Source organism: Hypanus sabinus, chromosome 14 (assembly GCF_030144855.1).
Source record: "Hypanus sabinus isolate sHypSab1 chromosome 14, sHypSab1.hap1, whole genome shotgun sequence".
NCBI lineage: Eukaryota > Metazoa > Chordata > Chondrichthyes > Myliobatiformes > Dasyatidae > Hypanus > Hypanus sabinus.
In genome coordinates, this window is record NC_082719.1 from 34915065 (window position 1) to 34938955 (window position 23891).

At 43.7% G+C, this 23891-nt stretch overlaps 1 protein-coding gene across 2 annotated transcripts in view; it reads left to right on the plus strand.

Moving 5' to 3' along the window:
* The window catches only part of tbc1d19 (TBC1 domain family, member 19), a 129242-nt gene that overhangs the window by 89669 nt on the left and 15682 nt on the right, over positions 1-23891 (plus strand). For both annotated transcript variants that reach the window (XM_059989003.1, XM_059989004.1), the window contains 3 exons: positions 12815-12899; positions 13241-13285; positions 13626-13658. In XM_059989003.1, the coding sequence (XP_059844986.1) occupies positions 12815-12899; positions 13241-13285; positions 13626-13658 (163 nt within the window). The remainder of the gene's footprint in view (positions 1-12814; positions 12900-13240; positions 13286-13625; positions 13659-23891) is intronic.

The following is a 23891-nucleotide window of genomic DNA, read 5'->3' on the forward strand; positions in this document are numbered from 1 at the left end:
ACCTAAGCTGATCCTCAAGTTTCAAAACTTAATGTTTTGGGAAGTATCTTAAGAACAATTCCGCAGCTAAGGAGGATATTATAGACAATCTTGCGGGAATAACATTACAACTTAATTAATGTATTTATTTTGTATTTACTTGTCTACACATACACACTTATGTTGTGGTTAGGAAAATGTAGAATCCACAATTAAGAATAGGAAAGATTTAGCTTTGACCAGTGAGAATTGGATACTGACTCAAAAAAACTGTCCAATTCATTGAAAGTTTTCAAATAGGGAAAATGAAACTTGCAGTTATAATGCAACTTTATAGATGATCTTGCAGTACAGTTAGAGTTTGGCGGCTGTGATGTTGTGGTCATCACTGAGTTGTGGCTGAAAGAAGATTATAGTTGAGAGCTTAACATTCAAGGATGCACATTGTATTGAAAGTAAGCAGAGGGTGTGCCGTGGGTCTGTTGGTAAAAACATGAAATCAAATCCTTAGCAAGATAGAATTGGAAGATGTAGAATCGTTGCGGGTAAAGCTAAGGAACTGCAGCAGTAAAAGTACCCTGATGAGAGTTAAATGCAGGTCCCTGAACTGTAGCCTGGATCTGGGTTACAAATTACAATAGGAAATAGAAAATGCATGTCAAAAGGGCAATGTTATGCTAGTTATGGGGGATTTCAATATGCAGATAGATTGGAAGAATCAGGCTGGTATCGGATCTCGAGAGAGGAAACTTATAGAGTGCCTATGAGATGGATATGAGAGTGCCTAGTTCAGATCACGAGATCAGCTATTCTGGATTGGGTGTTCTGTAATAAAACAGATTTGATTAGGTAGCATAAAGTAAAGGAACCCTTAGGTAGTGATCATAGTATCACAGAATTCATCCTTCAATTTGAGAGGGAGAAGCTAAAGTCAAATATACCAGGAGTAAAGGGACTTTTCGGGCAGGTGGGGCTCATTAGCCTTGGATGGTAGCCTGCCTAAGAGAAGGATAACTCTGATTTTAAACCTCTGTTGCCTAGTAGCCATACCCACCCATGGGAAAGGCTTCAGGAGTAAACCCCAAGGAAGAAATCCAAAATTGGGGTCCCGAAGGCAGTTTGATCAAGTCAAGTCAAGTCAAGTCACTTTTATTGTCATTTCGACCATAACTGCTGGTACAGTACATAGTAAAAACGAGACAACATTTTTTAGGACCATGGTATTACATGACACAGTACAAAAACTAGACTGAACTACGTAAAAAAAACAACACAGAGAGAAAAAAAACATTTACACTAGACTACAGACCTACTCAGGACTGCATAAAGTGCACAAATCAGTGCAGCCATTACAATAAATAATAAACAGGACAGTAGGGCAAGGTGTCCAGGCTTTGGGTATTGAGGAGTCCGATGGCTTGGGGGAAGAAACTGTTCCATAGTCTGGTTGTGAGAGCCCAAATGCTTCGGAGCCTTTTCCCAGACGGCAGGAGGGAGAAGAGTTTGTATGAGGGGTGTGTGGGGTCCTTTATAATGCTGTTTGCTTTGTGGATGCAGCGTGTAGTGTAAATGTCCGTGATGGCAGGAAGAGAGACTGCAATGATCTCAGCTGACCTCACTATCCGCTGCAGGTTCTTGCAATCCGAGGTGGTGCAATTTCCGAACCAGACAGTGATGCAACTGCTCAGGATGCTCTTAATACCACCCCTGTAGAATGTGATGAGGACGGGTGGTGGGAGATGGACTTCCCTCGGCCTTCGCAGAAAGTAGAGATGCTGCTGGGCTTTCTTTGCTATGGAGCTGGTGTTGAGGGACCAGGTGAGATTTTCTGTCGGGTGAACACCAAGAAATTTGGTGCTCTTAACGATCTCTACCGAGGAGCCGTTGATGTTCAGCGGGGAGTGGTCACTCTGTGCCCTCCTGAAGTCAACAGCCATCTCTTTTGTTTTGTTCACATTCAGAGACAGATTGTTGACTCTGTTGTTTACACCTTCACTCTGGCAACCTCTGCAACGACACTGGTGCCAAGCTGTATCGGCGCCTGCCCTTCCCTTGGACTACATCAGTGACGTGGAGAGAGGGAACCCGCTGCATGGGCAACAGTTGGTTCTTCAAATCTTCCTGTGCAGGGTTGCACCCTGGAGAGGACACGATCCACCAGAGTCGCAAATCCATGATCCCCTGGGATCAACAGCTGCCTACTACTACTACTACAAAGGGACTTAAAGAGGCATGAGAGAGGAGCTGGCCAAAGATGTTTGGAAGGGGACACTGGCTGGGATAATGACAGAGCAGCAATGGCTGGTGTTTCTGGGAGCAGGTTGGAAGACACAGGATAGATGTATTCCAAAGTAGTAGTAGTATTCTAAGGGCAGGATGATGCAACCACGGTGACAAAGCCAATGTGAAAGCAAAAGAGGAGGTGTGTAATAGATCAAAAACTAGTGAGAAGTTAGAGTATTAGAAAGCTTTTAAAAACCAACAGGAGGGAACTAAAAAAGTCATAAAGAGGGAAAAGATGGAATATGAAGGCAAGCTAGACAATAATATCAAAGAGAGTACCAGAAGTCTTTACAGATATATAAAGAATAAGAGAGTAGATATCGGGCTGCTGGAAAATGATGCTGGAGTGGTAGTAATTGTGAACAAGGAAATGGCGGTTGAACTGAATATGTATTTTGCATCCATTTTCACTGTGGAAAACACTAGCAGTATGCCAGCGATTTAAGAGCATTAGGGGACTAAAGAGATTGTGGAGATATTACAAATGATCTTTCAAGAATCAATAGATTCTGACATGGCTCCAGAGGACTGGAAGGTTGCAAATGTCACTCCATTCTTCAAGAAGGGAGGGAGGCAGAAGAAAGAAAATTATAGGTCATTTAGTCTGACCTTATTGGTTGAGAAGATGTCGGAGTCAATTGTTATGGATGATACTTCGGGGTACTTGGAGACATATGATAAAATAGGCCAAGGTCAGGCTTAGTCAAATGTAATTTTAAATAAAAATTCTGACCAAAAAAAAAAAGAAAGTCACTTATCACACAGAAGTAAAGGGTCTTTTCCTCTTATTTGAATCTCCAAATAATAGAAAGCTATTCTCTCTTGTGCAGAATCAATCTGCAAATGTGGTGAGTTGAAGGCCTTTCACATTTCATTCCTTCAAACACTTCCAGCTATACATCTTATATCTGTACTTTCACAGAAAGGTTCCCTTCCTGTAAAGCTTTCTCTGAGAATTCATTTCGGGTGGCGGCCTAGAAATTTTATCATTTACAAACATTGTACATAGATGGTGATTTAAATTGAATTAAAGACCCAGATAAATTTAAATTTAATGCACTGTACACTACTGAAAATTTAATAGGATCCTCCCCATTTATGCCATGTTCACTTGCGGCAGTCGCTAGGCATGCACAAATAAAAAACATTCCAACTTCAATGGTGCAAAATTGTTCTGTTCATGTAAAGGCCAATGAACCAATATAGCAACCCACAGCATAGGGAAAAATAAAACTGAATTGAATACACTTACAAATTAGACACAAAGATAGTTTTGTAGGATTAACCTTTGCCCATTTTATCTGATATAGGCAATGTATTTTTAAAAAAAACAGGCCTGATTTCAGGTGGAGGAGCAGGTAGCATTGAGGAAACAGATAAGATGTAGAAGGACTTAGACAGATTAGGAGGATGGGCAAGAAAGTGTCAAATGAAATACAATGTTGGAAAATGCATGATCATACGCTTTGGTAGAAGAAATAAATGTGCAGACTATTTTCTAGATGCAGAGAAAATCTAAAAATCTGAAATGCAAAGTGTTTTGGGAGTCCTTGTGCAGAACAGCCTGAAGGTTAACTTGCAGGCTGAGTCAGTGGGAGGAAGGCAAATGCTGTGTTAGCATTCATTTCAAGAGGTCTAGAATACAAGAGCAAGAATGTGATGCTGAGGCATTATAAGTCACTGGTGAGGCCTCACAATGAGTATTGTGAACAGTTTTGGGCCCCTCATCTTAGAAAAGATGGACTGACATTGGAGAGGGTCCAGAGGAGGTTCACAAGGTTGATTTCAGGAATTAAAGGGTTATCATACGAGGAACGTTTGATGGCTCTGGGTCTGTACTCACTGGAATTCAGAAGGATGAGGGGGGGAATCTCATTGAAATCTTTCAAATGTTGAAAGCCTAGACAGAGTAGATGTGGAAAGGATGTTTCCCATGGTGGGAGTGTCCAGGACAATAGGGCATAGCCTCAGTATACAGGGGCGCCCTTTCAAATCAGAGAGGCAGAGAATTTTCTTTAGTGAAAGGGTGGTAAATTTGTGGAATTTGTTGCCACATGCAGCAGTGGAGGCTAGGTCATTTGGTGTATTTAAGGCAGAGATTGATAGGTTCTTGATTGGACATGGCATCAAAGGTTACGGGGAGAAGGCCGAGAACTGGGATTGAGGAGGAGAGAAAAAAAAAAGATCAGCCAAGATTGAATGGCAGAGCAGAGCCAGATGACCTAATTCTGCTCCTATGTCTTATGGTCTTCATGAATTAGACGCACGTTACAAACCTAATCTTCATTGCTTAAACCTGGCCTGTCCTTTATAAAGGAGAGAACTGGACATCAACAGCTGAATGCAATTTTCCGAAAGATTTATGATACAATGTCGGAGATGCTGGCTGACTTAGTTTTATACAATTCACAGAAGGCCTTGATCAAGATAGCTGAGAAGGGCAAAGCTAATCTCAAATCAGTGGGGAGATCTATTAGCAACACTTATGAGAACCTAATGCATTGCTGGAAGTAGAGCAGATCATGTATATGTTGTAAAGTTTTATAAAGATATGCCTTTATTCTTTTTACCAAAGTGCATGATAATATGCTTTCCAAAACCATATTCTATCTGCCACTTCTTTGCCCATTCTCCTAATCTGTCTTAAGTCTTTCTACAGCCTACCTGCTTCCTCAACATTGCCTTCCCCTCCATCCCTCCATCTATCATCATATTGTCCACAAACTTGGCCACAAAGTCAGCAATTCCTTCAGTTAAATCATTAACATAGAACATAGAAAATCTACAGCATAATACAGGCCCTTTGGCCCATAAAGCTGTGCCAAACATGTCCTTACCTTAGAAATTACCTAGGGTTACGCATAGCCCTCTATTTTTCTGAGCTCCATGTACCTGTCCAGGAATCTCTTAAAAGACCCTATCGCAAAGAACTGAGGCCGTGTACAAGAAGGGCCAGAGCCGTCTCTACTTCCTGAGGAGACTGAGGTCCTTTAACATCTGCTGGATGATGCTGAGGATGTTCTACGAGTCTGTGGTGGCCAGTGCTATCATGTTTGCTGTTGTGTGCTGGGGCAGCAGGCTGAGGGTAGCAGACACTAAAAGAATCAACAAATTCATTCGTAAGGCCAGTGATGTTGTGGGGGTGGAACTGGACTCTCTGACGGTGGTGTCAGAAAAGAGGATGCTGTCTAAGTTGCATGCCATCTTGGACAATGTCTCCCATCCACTCCATAATATACTGGTTAGGCACAGGAGTACATTCAGCCAGGTACTCATTCCACCGAGATGCAACACTGAGTGTCATAGGAAGTCATTCCTGCCTGTGGCCATCAAACTTTACAACTCCTCCCTCGGAGGGTCAGACACCCTGAGCTAATAGGCTGGTCCTGGACTTATTTCCACTTGTCATAATTTACATATTATTATTATTATTATTATTTAGGGTTATCTCTACACTATTCTTGGTTGGTGCAACTGTAATGAAACCCAATTTCCCTCAGGATCAATAAAGTCTGTCTGTCTGCATGCATGCACCTCCACTACCATCGCCAGCAGCCCATTCCACGCACTCACCACTCTCTGCGTAAAAAAAAAATACCCCTGACATCTCCACTGTACCTGCTTCTAAGCACCTTAAAACTTTCCCCTTGTGTGCTAGCCACTTCAGCCCTGGGTAAAAGCCTCTGACTATCCACATGATCAATGCCTCTCGTCATCTTATACATTTATATCATCTTATAACATAAAATGTAAAAAGAATAGTCCGAACACTCTCCCCTGCAGAACACCACTGACCACTGACAGCCAATCAGAAAAGGCTCCTTTTTATCCTCCCCACTCTTTACCTCCTGCCGATCAACCAATGCTCTACTCATGTTGTTATTTTTTGTGTAATATCATGGGTTCTTACCATGCTAAGCAGCCTTGTGTGTGGCACTTTTTCAAAGGGCTCCTGAAAATCCAAGTACACAACATCATCCTGTCTCTCCTGCTTGTTATTTCCTCAAAGGATTCCAACCAATTTGTCAGGCAAGATTTTCCCTTAAGGAACCAGAGGGGTAGATCAACAAGTGCAGTGGCTCTGGGGAAAGTAAATGTTAATCTGACAAGCAAAGAAAGAAACAAAGGCCGAGCATGGTGAGGCTAATGTTCTGAGTTGCGCATACTTTAATGCAAGGAGAATTGTATGTGAGGCAGGTGAAAGTAGAGCATGGATAAGCAGGTTCAATCATGATTTTGCAATCATTAGTGAGACTTGGTTGCAGGAGGGGCAGAACAGTGTTCTAGGTTTCCATTGTTTTAGACATGATAGAGGCAGAGGTATTAAAAAAGGGAGGGGAGGCATCACTCATCAGGGAAAATATCATGGCATTGCCCAGAGAGGACATACTGGGGGGCTTGTTGATTGAGGCAATCTGGCTGGAACGGAAGAATAAGAAAGGGATGACCACATTAATGGAGTTTTAATTATAGACTTCCCAATAATCAGCGGGATTCAGCAAATTTGTAGAGAGCAGTTGCATGAAAAGTAAGGTGACGGAAAGTGATTCTGCATATTGACTGAGCCTCCCATACTGTAAAAGGACTGGATGGGATAGATTTGTCAAAAGTGAGCAAGAGAGTTTCCTTTATAAATATGTAGAGTTCCCAACTGGGGTGGACATGATACTGCACCTCCTCTTAGGGAATGAAATAGGACAGGTGTACAGAGGAACATTTTAAATTTATTTCATTAATCAATTCATTGACAATTTTAATCTATTTTGGGAACACATCACATTTTTCAAACCTGATGGTCTTCATCCAAATAGCCTGGTCTCATGGATGCTGTCTGCAAACATATTCCACTGCACTCTGGCAAACCCACACATGATCTATTTACAGTCAATGGCACGTGTGATCCTTCCCTAACTGCTTCCTCCTCACCATGCACCAGTTCTCTAGATGTTACCCATTAAGCAGACCATTGTCAGTGGAAGGCTCCTCCAATTGAACTATCTTATTAAAGGTGTTAACAGAAATAACCTCCTCTTAAAATCTACCTCCCCTGTTTCACTACTCTGGACTACTCTGTTTAAACTAGCTCTTGAAATGTGAGATCCCTTTCAAATAAGACTTTTATCTTAAATTATTCTATTACCTCTCCAAACCTTGATTTTATGTTCTTAGCTGAGACCTGGTTAAAGCCAAATGAATACAGCCAGTTATTTGAACTATTCTCCTGGCTATGACAGTTTCAGTATCCCAAGATCCAGTGGCCAAGGTGGTGAACTTGCCACTATGTTCAAACAGTATTTTAGGTGTATTTTACTGTCTGTCAACAATCTTTCATGCTTTCTCTTGGAATTGTCAGAATTCTTATCCTCTGTTATATTGAACTATGGCGGGATTATGGCAACTGAATTCATGAATTTAACTAGACAGCCAAGATATTACTCAGTGTATCACTAAGACCACCTATTGACATGGAAATACATTTGGCTTAGTAATAACAAAAGGGTTAAACGTCCCTTGAAACTAGAGTTTTTGCAAATGTCTTCAAAATTGCGGATGTTAAACTGCTACCAGACTTTAATAGTGAGGTTCTAGTTAATTACAGGCTTATATCAAATCATCCTTTCCTGGACAAGATTCTTGAGAAAGTAATTTTCAACCAACTCAACAATTTCCTGAATGAGAACAATATTTAGTCAGGATTTAGAGCAAACTGCAGCATGGAGATGGCACTTACCAAAATTGTCTGTGACCTTGGGCTCAGTGCTGATGCCACGAGGTCTTAGTTCTAAGTATTGTATATTGGTTAAAACATGAAGATGGTTGGGGAAAGAAATAAGAATACTTTGCTTTGTATTAGCTCAGTAGTATTAAGTATTTGGTAACTATAAAAACATAATTATGCCCCCTAGCTATATATATATATATATATGCCTAAGACATTTGCACAGTACTGCCTTCGACACAATTGACCACAACACTCTTCTAGATTGCCTTGAGAACTTGGTTGGGCTCTTGTAGTGCCCTCATTCATATATCTTGGAGACAAAATTTTTTGTCTGTTTTGGAGACTGTGTTTCTAAGAGATACCTTTGTTGTTGCTCATACGAGCTCATAGTTCATATGGCTGACCATTGGCTGCCTAAGAGACTGCTTAACAGCGAACTAGAGAAAAGAAACTGTTTCCCTGGAGACTAAAGGAAACACTGTAGAAGACATCCTGAAAGCTTCACTAAAAGCCTTTGGCAACAACCCAAACACATGGGAACATATCACTCAGGATCGGGTTGAGTGGTCCTCCTCACTCCATAAGTGTGCAGCGACACATGAGACTGAAAGGACAATTGCAGTAAAGAGATATAGGCTGCCCAGGAAAGCCTGAGCCAGAAACCCCTAAACAAATGTGGGTACATTTCCAAAGAACTTTTTGAGCATGGATTGGCCTCTCCACAGACCAGTCCAATCCCTGTGGAGGATTAGAGTAGTTCTCATTGATGCATGAGAACGAATGGTGTTGCTCAGGGAAGCTGTCCTCGTCTACTACCCTCTCTTCAGACATGTTCCTCTTAGGAGACATCATTAGAGACCATAAACTTGATTTCTGAGGTTATACAGATGACACACAATCTCAGATGAGCCTGACAATGATAACACCCTATGTTTGAGCAAACATGAGGAAATCTGCAGATGCTGGAAATTCAAACAACAACACACACAAAATGCTGGTAGAACACAGCAGGCTAGGCAGCATCTATAGGGAGAAACGCTGTCGACATTTCAGGCCGAGACCCTTCGTCAGGACTAACCAAAAGGAAAGATAGTAAGAGATTTGAAAGTAGTGGGGGGAGGGGGAAATGCAAAATGATAGGAGAAGACCGGAGGGGGCGGGATGAAGCTAAGAGCTGGAAAGGTGATTGGCGAAAGTGATGCAGAGCTGGAGAAGGGAAAGGATCATGGGACGGGAGGCCTCAGGAGAAAGAAAGGGGTGGGGGGGAAAGCACCAGAGGGAGATGGAGAACAGGCAAACAACTAAATATGTCAGGGATGGGGTAAGAAGGGGAGGAGGGGCATTAATGGAAGTTAGAGAAGTCAATGTTCATGCCATCAGGTTGGAGGCTACCCAGCCGGTATATAAGGTGTTGTTCCTCCAACCTGAGTTTGGATTCATTTTGACAGTAGAGGAGGCCATGGATAGACATATCAGAATGGGAATGGGACGTGGAATTAAAATATGTGGCTGCTGGAAGATCCTGCTTTTTCTGGCGGACCGAGCGTAGGTGTTCAGCGAAACGGTCTCCCAGTCTGCGTCGGGTCTCACCAATATATAAAAGGCCACACTGGGAGCACCAGATGCAGTATACCACACCAGCCGGCTCACAGGTGAAGTGTCGCCTCACCTGGAAGGACTGTGTGGGGCCCTGAATGGTGGTGAGAGAGGAAGTGTAAGGGCAGGTGTATAAGTGCATCCAGTGCTCCCGGTGTGGCCTTTTATATATTGGTGAGACCTGAAGCAGACTGGGAGACCGTTTCGCGGAACACCTAAGCTCGGTCTGCCAGAAAAAGCAGGATCTCCCAGTGGCCACACATTTTAATTCCACGTCCCATTCCCATTCTGATATGTCTATCCATGGCCTCCTCTATTGTCAAAATGAATCCAAACTCAGGTTGGAGGAACAACACCTTATATACCGGTTGGGTAGCCTCCAACCTGATGGCATGAGCGTTGACTTCTCTAACTTCCGTTAATGCCCCTCCTCCCCTTCTTACCCCATCCCTGACATATTTAGTTGTTTGCCTGTTCTCCATCTCCCTCTGGTGCTCCCCCCCCCCTTTCTTTCTCCTGAGGCCTCCCGTCCCATGATCCTTTCACTTCTCCAGCTCTGTATCACTTTCGCCAATCATCTTTCCAGCTCTTAGCTTCATCCCACCCCCTCCGGTCTTCCCCTAACATTTCGCATTTCCCCCTCCCCCCACTACTTTCAAATCTCTTACTACCTTTCCTTTCAGTTAGTCCTGACAAAGGGTCTCGGCCCGAAACGTCGACAGCGCTTCTCCCTATAGATGCTGCCTAGCCTGCTGTGTTCTACCAGCATTTTGTGTGTGTTGTTGTTACCCTATGTTTGACTTCTGATGTGGCTGCAAATAGATGAGCAATAATTTTTAAAACTAAATGAAGATAAAACTCAAATACTTTTTAGTTGGTGCCAAAGTCGAAAGGGTTAAACTTCTTGATAAGCTTGGGAACTTAGCTCCTCTTGTAAAATCAGAAGTAGCAATCATACTTTCCATGGGATATAAAATTCAAATCTGTATCAAATGACCAGAGCAGCATTTCTACACTCAAGAAATATTTCAAATGTACATCTGTTTCTACCACGTAATGATACTGAAAACCTCATTCATGCCTTTATATTGAATAGACTATGTAACTGCTATGTACTTTTTACTGAACTTCCAAAACAATCTATTGACAAGCTTCAGCTCATTCAGAACACCTCTGCCAGACATTGAACTAAAACCAGGATGCGGGAGCTCACCTCTCCCATCCTAACTACTCTGCATTGGCTTCCCCTATCCTTTAGAATTGATTTTAAAGTTCTCTTACTTGTTTTTAGAGTTCTCAGTGGTCTGGGACCAGAGTACATCACAGAACTGCTTTTGTTTTATAATCCTGCTCGAGCTCTCAGGTCTTCTGCTGATCGCTTAAATTTAAACAATCTCCCTCAAAAGATAATTGGCAGGTCAGCTTTTTTTGAACCACATTTCTAAACTGTAGAACTCATTACCTTAAACTTAAGGGATCCAGCCTCAGTTGATACTTTTGACACTCAGCTGAGGACATGAGATTGATATGGCAGACAAGGTGAAAGAGTGGATGTGGAGAGGATGTTTCCTATGGTGGGAGTGTCTGAGATTAGAGGACACAGCCCAGAATAGAGGGGTATCCTTTTAAAACCAAGATGAGGAGGAACTTCTTTAACCAGAGAGTGGTATATTTGTGGAATTCGTTGCCACAGGCAGCTGTGGAAGCCAAGTCTTTATGCATATTTAAGGTAGAGGTTGTTAGATTCTTGATTGGTCAGGCAATGAAGGGATACAGGAGAGGGAAAGCAGGAGATTGGGTTTGAGAGGAAAAATTGGTCAGCCATGAGGAAATGGAGGAACAGATTCTATGAGCCAAATGGCCTAATTCTGCTCCTATATCTTATGGTCTTTTGGAGTCCCATGGGCTTCTATAAAAGTAGTAAGGACAAAAGGATAGCAAGAGACAGAATTGGTCCTCTTGAAGTACAGCGTGGTCATCTTTGCATGGAGCTGAAAGAGATTAGGGTGATCTTAGATGAATATTTTGCATTTTGTGAGACAGGCATAGGGTCTATAGAACTGAAGCAGAAGAGTAGTGAGGTTATGACTGTTTTTAGATTACAGAAGAGGACATGATTGAGGCCTTGAGGCAAATTAGGATGGATTAATCCCCAGTGCCTGACAAGCAGCCCTTTGACATTGTGAGAAGCTAGTGCAGAACATGCAGGGGCCCAGGCAGAGATATTTTAAATGGCCTTAGCCACTGGTAAGGTGTGGAGGATAGCAAATGTTGTTTCATTGTACAAGAAAATCTCTAAGATTAATTTGGGAAATTATAGGCCAGTGAGTGTGATGTCAGTCATGGTGGATTAGGAATAGTCAACTTGGCTTTATGCATGGTAGGTCATGTCTAACCAATCTTAGAGTTTTTTGAGGAGACTATGAGGAAGGTTGATGAAGGACAGGGGTGATCCTGAAGGTTAAGATGCTTGGCATCCAGGATGAGTTAGTAAATTCAATTTGGCATTGGCTTAGTGGGAAAAGACAGAGTGGTAGTAAATCGTTGTCTCTTTGATGGAGGCCTCATGGTGTGTCACAGGATATGGTGCTAAGTCTGTTATTTGTCATCTACATTAATGATTTAGGTGATAAAATGGTAAACCGGACCAGCAAAGTTGCAGATGGTACTAAGACCGGGTTCATAGTAGACAGTGAGGAAGGCTATCAAAACTTGTATCATGATCTGGACCAGCTAGAAAGTAGTGATTGGTAGGTCACTGAGGTGTGCGGGAGAACAAAGGGAATATAGATATAATGATGCAGAACTGGTTGTACGAGGTGGTGGAGAGTGATGGGCAGGTAGGGACAGATAGTGGAGGAGAAAAATAGAGACAGGGGCTGGAAAGTAATAAGTGGAACTTTTTGTTCTTTCCCTTCCCCTCTGCCTCTATTTTTCTTGTGTCTCCACTCTGTCATCTCTCAACCCCCTCCCCCCACTCTCACCTAGTTTCCTTTGCCTTTCACCCCTCCCTTATCCTGTTCCACCTATCACTCCCAGCCTAACTTATCCTTCCTTCTCACTTCTTTAACACTGGTTATCTTCCTTCTACAGTCTCTGTCCTGATATAGGATCTTATCTGAGATGCCAACATAGATACTCATGACCCACTGTATTCCTCCAGCAGTATTTTGCTTCTGATTCATATATCATACTCTGACGTTAAAGCCTCCGTCCTTCCGTATTGATTCTTAGGTGCTCCTTTGCTTTTCTCGAGATGCGCTGGTTCTTGATCATTTCAACTACAGTAGTGCATCACCTCCCAAGTCATATGTCAAAGGTAAGAAAATCTGTTCATTGCGTTCTCCACTGAAAAGCTTAGCTAGACTAATATTAGTCCGATCTTCCAGGTTATGTAATGAGCAAATACTGTAAATGTAGGAAGCAGTTTCATAAGGAAGTATCTTGCTCTTTTGCACTAATGTATTGTAATAATAAACCCAAATCATTTAAAACTCAATTATAATAAGGCTTGAACAAATGTTTGTATCAAAAATGGGTTTAACATTGACTTGTTTTCTTAAGATTAGATCATATAGCAGTATCTTTTTTAAAAGCTCTATATTGCAATTGAAAAGTATATTTTCTATTTACATAAAGCATTTATGATTTTTTTGATAGGGAAACTTGCATTAGAAGATTATGCAGTTGTGTATCCTCCAAATGGTAAGAGCTATGGAAGAACTAACCTGATTAGAAGATGCTGCTTACTGATAAAGATAGGGAATCTTTGCTTTTTGTCTTGAATGTTTTTATTGGGGGGGGGGGAAGAAAAAATTGATATTAAGAGGTTAATCATTTAAATTTACAAGTTTTAGCAGCTTACTGTAAAGTTTAGGGTATATTTTGATGATATTTCATATTGTTCATTATATAATTTCTTGGTTACCTGAATTAAAATTTACAAATTAATGCTAATGTCCTTTGGCTGCTTAATAAGTGATTGCCTAAAATAACAAAAATTCATAATTTGTAATAATAAGTTTAATATTCTTATCCTGTACAGGAGTAGTTCCATTTCATGGATTTGCAATGTATGGTAAGTATTGTTCCTCCTAAATATTAGAAAAGTATAATTATTAGTGTTGTGTATGATGGGCCTTTGGCCCACTGATAAATTGCAGTCTATAATAATCATTATTTGGCCTTTTTGCTAATTGTTTGTATTGTGCATCTTTGACCTTTTATTTCTGTAGTTTATAATAAAGTATCACCTATTACACAATTGGTGCTTTGCGAAAACTGATTAAATATCATTGCTTCATGCTTTCTATGTTGTTAATGGGCACCTGCTACATTTCCTGTGGTTACATTGGGAAGTGCTGAAGAGATGTGGATGAAATGGAAGAGTGAGTCAGGGTTGCAAAGGAAATATCCCTTTGGAATGTTGAAAGTGGTTGGGAGATAAATTGGAATGCTTGAATCTTGTTGCAGGTAATGAAAATGCTCGGGTGATGTCAAAGAATGTGGTGGCTGGTGGGTTATGCCATGGAAAATATCCTTAATGGAGCCATGATAGCCAGTTTTACAGTAGAAGGGTAGATATGAACACTGTTTTAAATTGCATCTATTTCAGTGCGCATAGCTTAACCAGTAAGGCAGATGAACTGAGGTCATGGATGCCTCTAGTGACTAGGATATAGTGGGCCATAACAGAAAAGAGCTGGACTGGCAGTTCAAGGGTATTTATGCTTTAGGCATGATGGAAGAACAGGTAACATGGGGTGGGGGGGGGGGTTTGCCCTTTTGATAAGGGAGGACATAACATTAGTGCATGGTGTGGATATTCTTGAGTGATCATCTAATGAGGCCTTTTGGGTAGAACTCAAAAAATAAGAAGGGATTGTCACCTTGCTAGGTCTATATTATAGATGCCCTAATAGTCTACAGGAGCTTGATGAGCTGATGTTTCAAGAAATTGCAAGTAGTTGTGAAAAGAGTAGGCTTGTGCAAGTGGGAGATTTCAGTGTTCTCAATATTGACTGGGGCATCCAGAGTGCAGAGGGCCTGAATAGGACAGAATTTGTGCAGTGCATCCAGGACAGTTTCCACCCACAACATGTAGAAGAACCTACTTGGGAATGAGACATGCCAAGTAACTAAAGTGGCAGTTAGGGAAGCACTTTTGATCCAGTGACCACAATAATATTACTTTTAAAATATTATGGAGGAAAATAGATTAGACAGGTTAAAGTCTGAATTTGGAGTAGAAATAACATTGAGGATGTTACATAGGGTATAAGTTGGATCACTGGGGCAGCTATTTAAAGTTAAAGGAACAGTTGGCAAGTGGGTAGCTTTTCAAAGCCAAAATTCAAAGTAAAATTTATTAGAGTGCATACATGTCACCACATACAACCCTGAGATTCTTTTTCTGCAGGCACACTTAGCAAATCTACAGAACAGGAACTGTAAACGGGATAAACAGACAACTAACTGTGCAAATGCAGATATAAATAAATAGCAATAAATAAGAAGAATGAAGTAACAAGATAAGAGTGCTTAAATGAGTGTAGTTAGCCCCATCTTGTTCAGGAGTCTTACAGCTGAGGGGTAATAACTGTTCTTGAACCTGGTAGTGCGAATCCTGAAGCATTTGTACCTTCTACCTGATGGCAGCAGCAAGAAGAGAGCATGGCATGGGTGGTGAGGATCTTTGATGATGGATGCTGTTTTTCTACGGCAACATTTCATGCAGGCACGCTCAATGGTTGGGAGGGTTTTACCTGTGATGTACTGGGCCGAATTCACTACCTTTTGTAGGATTTTCCACTCAAAGGCATTGGTGTTTACATACCAGGCTGTAATGCAGCCAGTCAGCACACTGTCCACCACACATCTATAGAAGTTTGCCAAGGTTTTTGATGACATGCCAAATCTTTGCAGACTCCTGAGGAAATAGAGTCACTGTTTTGCTTTCTTTGCAATTATATTTATATAATAGGTCCAGGACAGGTCTTCTGAGATAGTGTACCCAGGAGTTTAAAGTTATTGACCCTCTCCACCTCTGATGCTCAGATAATTACTGGCTCATGGACCTCTGGTTTCCCTCTCCTGAAGTCTACAACCAGTTCCTTGGTCTTATTGACATTGAGTGAGAGGTTGTTATTACACCACTCAGACAAGTTTTCAGTCTCCCTCCTGAATGCTGATTCATCATCCCCTTTTATACAGCCCTCAACAGCGGTGTCATCAGCAAATTTGTTAATGGTCTTGGAGCCATACTTGCCCACACAGTCATAGGTATAAAGCAATTTTATTAAAAGGGTTATATCAAGTGTCCATGGGCATCATTATTCCATTAGAGTGACAGAGAGAAGGCACATTCAGGAATTACCTTAAGAGGGAAATCAAGAGGGGAGAAAGAGGGTGTGAGATGGATTTTGCAGGTAGGCTTTAATTTAATCCCAGGAATTTCTTCAGATGTATTGGCAGTAAAAGGGTAATTAGGAGAAGGCATGTATGTCGATTTCTATGGTAAAACATCTTTCCCTCCTCTTCCCCACTCTGGCCTTTTACATATTCTCACCTCTCCCTGGATTTACCCTCCCTCCTTTTGTTTCTCCCATGGTCCATTCTCCCCTCCTATCTGATTCCTTCCTCTTCAACCCTTTATCTTTTCGATCAACCTAGCTACATCTATCACCTTCTAGCTATTTGCCTTCTCCTCCCCCTCACCTTTTTATTATCGCCTCTTCCCCCTTCCTTTCCAGTCTTGAAGAAGGGTCTTGGCCTGAATTGTTGACTGTTAATTAATTTGTATTGATGCTGCCTGACCTGCTGAGTTCCTCCAGCATTTTGGATTATCAGCATCTGCAGACTTTCTCGTGTTTGTGAATAGGGGGAGATAAAATTGTCTTAAAGACCTTCAGGGCTACCTATACATGGAGCTGCAGGAGATGGTTGAGATTTCTCCTGTGTTTACTCAAGAGAATATCATAAATGACAATGAAATTGTGGTAATGAGCTCTTGGACCATATGCTTGCAATAAGGAAGGAGGTATTTGCAGCCTTGAAGTGTGTTAAGGTGAACAAATTCCCAGGGCTTGACCAAGTGTACCCTTGGACATTATGGGAGGTCAGGAAGAAATAGATGAGGTTCTTGTAGAGAAGTTCCAAAACACTGCACAGTGGCAAATGTTGTTCCTTTGTTCAAGAAGGGTAATTAGCACAAGCCAGAGAGTTTGACTTCAGATATAGGAAAGTTACTGGAGAGAATTTTGATGGACAAACAGAACTATGATGTTGAATGTGGAAAGGGTGAGAAATGAGATTATAATGAAAAAGATCAAGGATATGTATTTTAAGGATGGATAGATTTGAAAAGGAGGGGAAACATAAATAATGTATTATTTTTGCAGCAGGGAGCATGGTTCTGTATATGCAAACCATATCTAACTCTAGTTAAGTTTGTTGAGTATAAACTTTGAGCTTGAGTCTGTGATTTGAGGACTTAGAAGTGGAATTCATTCAATAAGAAATAATATTTAAGAGAGTACAATCAATTTTGATGTGAAGATTATTAAAATACAGAGATGGTAGTGGTTAAGAAAACTTACTGTGGCAACATTTCTAATAGAATGCCAGGACTGAATAATTGGAAAGCAGAGAAGCTGATTGTTTGCATATTCTGTATAAATCTTCACAGTATTATAGAAATTGAAGTATCAGCTCTAGTGTCATAATAATCAAGAAATTACTAGCAAAAGAAGGACAAGTTCACAAGTCATTCACATTTATGCATAAAGTAACAACTGTCCATAGCAAATTGCTGGATGATTTGCGCTGCTCTGTCTTCAGTCTTACAAAAATAATTATTTCGATATGTCATCTGTTCATGTGTTAATAAATTGGTTTTCTAACAGCAGCAGAAATTCTTATTAGGTCAAATTGTTTGAACCCTGGTAAAGATGTTTTTTATTGCCTTGAATTAACTCGACTTTGGAAAATTGAAAACAGTGTAACTATGATGTTTCATTCCTTTGGGTCTAAGAGACCTTTTACAATTGTACATATTGCTGTCTTGCTTATTCCTTCACTCTTTAACTTTCATCTTTCCCATCTTTCTTTCCATATCCAGTTTGACTAATTTAGCCTAATTCCTTCTCTGTTGTTTTCAGCTGTCTTTCCCCTTGGTTTAGAAAATAGGCCACTTGAGAGCAAACTTCTGTTCAGTGGTAATTTCTTGTCTCTAGGCAGTATCATAGAAAAAGACTATCAGAGTATAATCTCTGATTGTGTGGGACAATCTGCAAGCCACTCCTCTGGTGTCTCGGAGAGCTGGTAGGAAATGTTCCTTGGTGGACACAGAAATGTATAGAGGCCATCAGAGACTGGAGATGGGCATTTTATGCTTTGAAACATAGGTTTATGCAAGAAGCTTGCTGAATTCTCAGAAAAAAAGTGCGATTAGCAAGGAGAGGTTTTAGGGATCCTAAAAGGGTGGCTTTGAGGAGATGAGTATTTTAAGAGATGACAGTGTGTATTGATGGACAATGGGAAGATTTATGAGAAACAAAAGATGTTTGAGAGTGCCAGGGATGATGACTTTACACTGGCTGAATTGAAATTTGCTGCCAATAGTGCAAATACTACAGACCCATGACAGGATATGGTTAGCTATCATGTGCTCCAGCATCTGCCTAAGGCAGCCCTAAAGAAGTTGCTTGAGTTTTATAATAAGGTCTGGAAGCAAAGAATCTTCAAGGATACTAGAAAAGGGCCGTGGTAGCAGCCTACTGTTAAACCTGGGAAGTAGCTGTGGGCCTATTGCTCTCACTTCTTCACTGTGAAAAATAATGGAGAAAATGATAGTAATTAAGCTGATGTTTGTTTTGGAGAAGAGGGCATTACTTAATTTCTACCAATGTGGGTTTTGTAAACGAGATCTGCGTATGATACCCTCGTACTACTGGGAAATAAAATTCGGAAAGCTTTTACAGTGAAAGAATCAGCAGTTGCAGTGTTTATGGACATTGAAAAAACTTATGAAATGCTGTGGAACTTTTATTAAACTTAGTAAGCTTAGTACTGATGATATGTTTTACAATTGGGTATTGGATTTTTTATTTGGTTGGTCGTTTAGAATGAGGGTAGGTGAAGAAGTGTCATCTGAGTATACCATGGATAATAGGGACCCCCCACCGTAGTGTCCAATATTTTCTTTAATTTGATGATTAATTGTATTTTTGATGGTGTTGGGTCTGGATTCAGTTTGGCTTTGTATGCTGATGATGGGGCTCTGTGGAAAAGGGATTGTGATATGCCAGTGTGGTAAGGTCTGTGCAGACAGCGCTGTCAGCAATGGAAGAGTGGTCTTTGAACCGAGGGTTTTTAAATTTTCTGTTTCTAAGTCAAAATATATGAGTTTTACTCAGAAACAGTGTGGATTATATTCACTTTATTCTGTATGTGTGTTCATTGTCTAGAGTTCTGGTGTTTAAATATTTGGGGCAATGGTTGAATGCAAGACTCACTTGGAGAATAAATGTAAGCAGGTCATTAATTTTATGTGCTGTGTGGCTGGATATGACTGAGGTGCTTCTAAGGGGTGTTTTATTGACAATTTATTGTGCTTTAATATACACTTGTCTGGATTATGGTTACATGATTTATGGGGAAGGAAGCAGCTCGTTCTGTTTTGCATAGATTGTATGTTCTACAGGTCAGTGCACTTAGAATCCATAGTGAAGCATTCTGGACCACATCTAGGGATGCTTTGGGAGTTGAACTAGGTGTGATGCTTTGGGAGTTGAACTATGGAGAGAAAAATCGAGCCTTGTATGCTGGATTTCCTTAATAGGGTGGGGGGAATCCCGTTTAATGTGTACTGTTTTAATCGATTATTGGGGATATAATAGCAAAGCTGGTAAATGTTTTGCACAGATAATTAGGGAAAATGTGCAGGATATGGTCTTGGGGATTTGTGGATTAGCCCAGCTGTAGCCTGGCCAGGAATTCCACTGTGGAAATTTCCAGATGTGAAAGTAGATTTTACAGGGTCTTGTGGATGTGAGAGGGAATCTGCTCATTTACAGCAGCAGTATATTTCCTTTTTGTGTATCTTCACAGATGGTTCTAAAGACACAGTTAGTAACCGGGTGGGCTCCAGGATATTTATTCCCCTGGTCTAATGTCGAGGTAGGGAAAAGGCTGACAGGTGGTTTGTCTGTCTATACAACAGAATTTATGGCCATTATTATCAGCCTGCAATAGGTGAACAAGTTAAGCCAAATAGAGTCATGATCTCCTTCTATCCTGCAGAGCTTGGAATCGAAGGTCAAGGGGACCTGATTTGTTAATCTACATGTTCTGGAGAGTGCAGGAATAGTAGTACTGTAGCAATGTGCTACACACAGAGCTAGAAATAACGACACGCAGTCTGTAAGTTGCACTTGAGACTGGTTTATTCGAACTTCACGGCACTGGCTTTTACGCAGTTCCGTTCCTGCCCTCTCCGGGCAGAAATGACATCAGGGGTGCATTACAGAAGTCTCTTCCCGCGCGCGGGCTTTCTTGCTTTGCTGGTGAAGAAGGCGGCCCAGCACCATTTTGGGGCTGGCCTCTCTGCTGACGTGCGTGCCATTTTGTGAGCCAGTTCACTTGCGTAGAAAGTGGATCGCCACATAACCCCCCCCCCCCCCCCCCCCCAGAACCGGCGATGCACCCCCCAATGTCCACAGTCTGTATCAGCCTCTGCTTGGGAGGTCTGCTTCTGCGCCGCTGTACCTGAACCTCAACCGGCTGCGTCAAGTCCACATGGGCCGGCTTGAATCGGTCCACCATGAAAACCTCCTCTTTCCCCCCAATGTCCAGAACATACGTGGACCTACTGTTCCTGATCACCTTGAACGGACCCTTGTATGGCCGCTGTAGTGGTGCCCGGTGTCTGCCCCTTCGTAACACAAACTTACAGTTCTGCAGGTCTTTGGGTACGCAGGTCAGGATCTGTCCATGCTGTGAAGTCGGTACGGGGGCCAGGTTGCTGAGCCTTTCGCGTAGTCTGTCCAGGACTGCTGCAGGTTCTTCCTGTTGCCCCCTTGGGGCTGGTATGAACTCTACTGAGACGACTAGGGGTGCGCCGTACGCCAGCTCGGCCGACGAGGTGTGCAGATCCTCTTTGGGCGCTGTGCGAATTCCAAGCAGGACCCAGGGAAGCTCGTCCACCCAGTTAGGCCCTTTCAGGCGGGCCATGAGAGCCAACTTCAAGTGACGGTGGAAGTGCTCCACTAGTCCGTTTGACTGTGGGTGGTAGGCAGTAGTGTGGTGTAGCTGTGTTCCCAACAGGCTGGCCACAGCCGACCACAGGCTGGAGGTGAACTGGGCGCCTCTGTCGGAGGTAATGTGGGCTGGTATCCCGAAGCGTGCTGCCCAGGTTGCAATCAGTGCTCGGGTGCAGGAATCAGCGGTGGTGTCAGTGAGCGGGACCACCTCTGGCCACCTTGTGAACTGGTCTACCGTAGTTAGGAGGGACCGTGCTCCTCGTGACATTGTCAGGGGCCCCATGATATCCACATGAATGTGGTCAAAACGCTGGCGGGTGGGGTGGAACTGCTGCGGCGGGGCTTTGGTGTGCCGCTGCACCTTGGCTGTTTGGCACTGCGTGCACGTTTTGGCCCAGTTGCTGACCTGTTTGTGAAGTCCGTGCCACATGAACTTGCTGGAGACCATCCGGATGGTTGTCCTGATAGATGGGTGCGCCAAGCCATGTATGAAGTTGAAAACTTGCCGCCACCAGGCTGCTGGGACGATGGGGTGAGGTTGGTCAGTAGCCACGTCACACAGGAGGGTCCTCTCACCTGGACCTACGAGGAAGACTTGCAGCTGCAAACCCAAGACTGCAGTCCTGTAGCTGGGCATCTCGCCGTCTGCCTGCTGCGCCTCCGCCAGTGCTGCATAGTCCACCCCCTGGGACAGGGCCTGGATATCTGGTGTGGAGAGTACGTCTGCCACGACGTTGTCCTTTCCCGAGACATACTGGATGTCTGTCGTGTACTCGGAGGTGTGGGACAGATGTCGCTGCTGGCAGGCTGACCAGGGATCGGACACCTTCGTGAACGCGAAGGTCAATGGTTTGTGGTCTGTGAATGCGATGAACGGCCTGCCTTCTAAGAAGTACCTGAAATGCCGGATTGCCAGATACAGTGCCAACAGCCCAGTCGAAAGCACTGTACTTGAGTTCGGGTGGCTGTAGCTGCCTGCTGAAGAACGCCAGGGATGGCCAGCGCCCCTCAATGAGTTGCTCCAGCCCCCTACTGACTGCTGTGTTGGATGCGTCCACTGTGAGGGCGGTTGGAATGTCCGTTCTGGGGTATATCAGCATCGCGGCGTCTGCCAAGGCTTCCTTGGCTTTAACGAAAGCGGCCGTGGCCTCCTCATCCCAAGTAATGTCCTTGCCTTTACCCGACATCAAGGTGTACAAAGGGCGCATGATACGGGCTGCTGAGGGGAGGAAGCGGTGGTAGAGGTTCACCATACCAACGAACTCCTGCAGGCCTTTGACATTGTTGGGCCGGGCAAAGTGACGGATCGCGTCTACCTTGGTGGGCAGAGGTGTTGCCCCGTCTTTAGTAATCCTGTGGCCCAGGAAGTCGATGGTGTCAAGTCCGAACTGGCATTTGGCCGGGTTGATTGTGAGGCCGAAATTACTCAGGCAGGAGTAGAGCTGGTGGAGTTGGGACAGATGCTCCTGATGACTACTGCTGGCTATGAGGATATCGTCCAAATAGATGAACGCAAAGTTGCGTCCCACCGCATCCTTTAGTCGCTGGAACATCTGTGCAGCATTCTTCAGGCCGAATGGCATTCGGAGGAATTCAAACAGGCCCAGCGGGGTGATGAGTACTGTTTTGGGGATGTCTTCAGGGTGTACTGGGATTTGATGGTATCCCCGGATGAGGTCTGCTTTGGAAAAGATGCTTGCCTCGTGCAGGTTTGCTGCAAAGTCCTGTATGTGTGGCATGAGGTAACGGTCTGGAGTTGTAGCCTCGTTCAGTCTGCGATGGTTGCCGCATGGTCTCCAGCCCCCAGATGCTTTGGGCACCATGTGCAGGGGGGAGGTCCATGGGCTGTTGGACCTCTGTACGATCCCCAATTCCTCCATACTCTTGAACTCCTTGTCCGGGGGGAGCCTTCGTGCGCAGGCGTGGAGGGGTGGTCCCTGGGTCGGAATGTGGTGCTGTATTCCGTGTCTGGGCAGGGCTGCCGTGAACTGTGGTTCCAGAACCGACGGAAAGTCCGCCAGGATTCTGGTGAATTCGTTGTCAGATAGCGTGATGGAGTCCAGGCTTGGGGCCGACAGGAAATTCTTGGCATGGACCAGTCTTTTCCCTTGCAAGTCGACCAGCAGGCGGTGAGCTTACCCAGGAGTGGTTGGGCCATGACAGCCAGTGTGAAGTCCCATGTGAACCTGCTGGCACTGAACTGCAGCTGCACTGTGTGGGTTTCGTAGGTCCGTATAGTGCTGCTGTTTGCGGCCCTCAGGGTGGGTCCTGGCTCCCTGTTGCGGGTGTTGTACCCCATCGGGGGCAAGACGCTGATTTCTGTTCTGGTGTCGACCAAGAAGCGGCATCCGAACTGTTTGTCCCAGACATTCAAGAGGCTGTCCTGGTGGCCAGCCGCTGTAGCCATTAGCGGTGGCTGGCCCTGGCGTTTCCCAGGAACTTGCAGGGCGGGCGACAACGGCAGGCTTCGGTGCCCCACCGCTGGTGGTAGGAACACCACTGTTCATTGACCTCCTCACTCCTGCCTCTGGGTTGTGTGTGCTCTGTTGCTGGGCCTGGTCTGGCATGCTGTTGGGTGCTTGGCTTGATAATCTGTCTGATGGACGCTCCCCCTCTCTCTTGGCTTTCTACAGCACGTCTGCCCGGGCCGACACCTTCCGGGGGTCACTGAAATCTGCGTTGGCCAGTAGCAGATATATGTCCTCGGGTAGCTGCTCTAGGAACGCGTGCTCAAACATGAGGCAGGGCTTGTGTCCTTCAGTCAGGGCCAGCATCTTGTTCATCAATGCTGACAGCAGCCTGTCTCCCAAACTGTCCAGGTGCAGCAAGCGGGCACCTCGCTCACGCAGTGAGAGCCAAAGGTCCCTATGAGCAGTGCTTTGAATGCTGCATATTTGCCTTCTTCCAGGGGTGACTGTATGAAATCCTCAACCTGGGCCGCTGTCTCCTGGTCAAGGGAGCTCACCACGTAATAGTAGCGCATGGAATCGGAAGATATCTGCTGAATCTAGAACTGGGCTTCTGCTTGGTCAAACCACACACATGGTCGC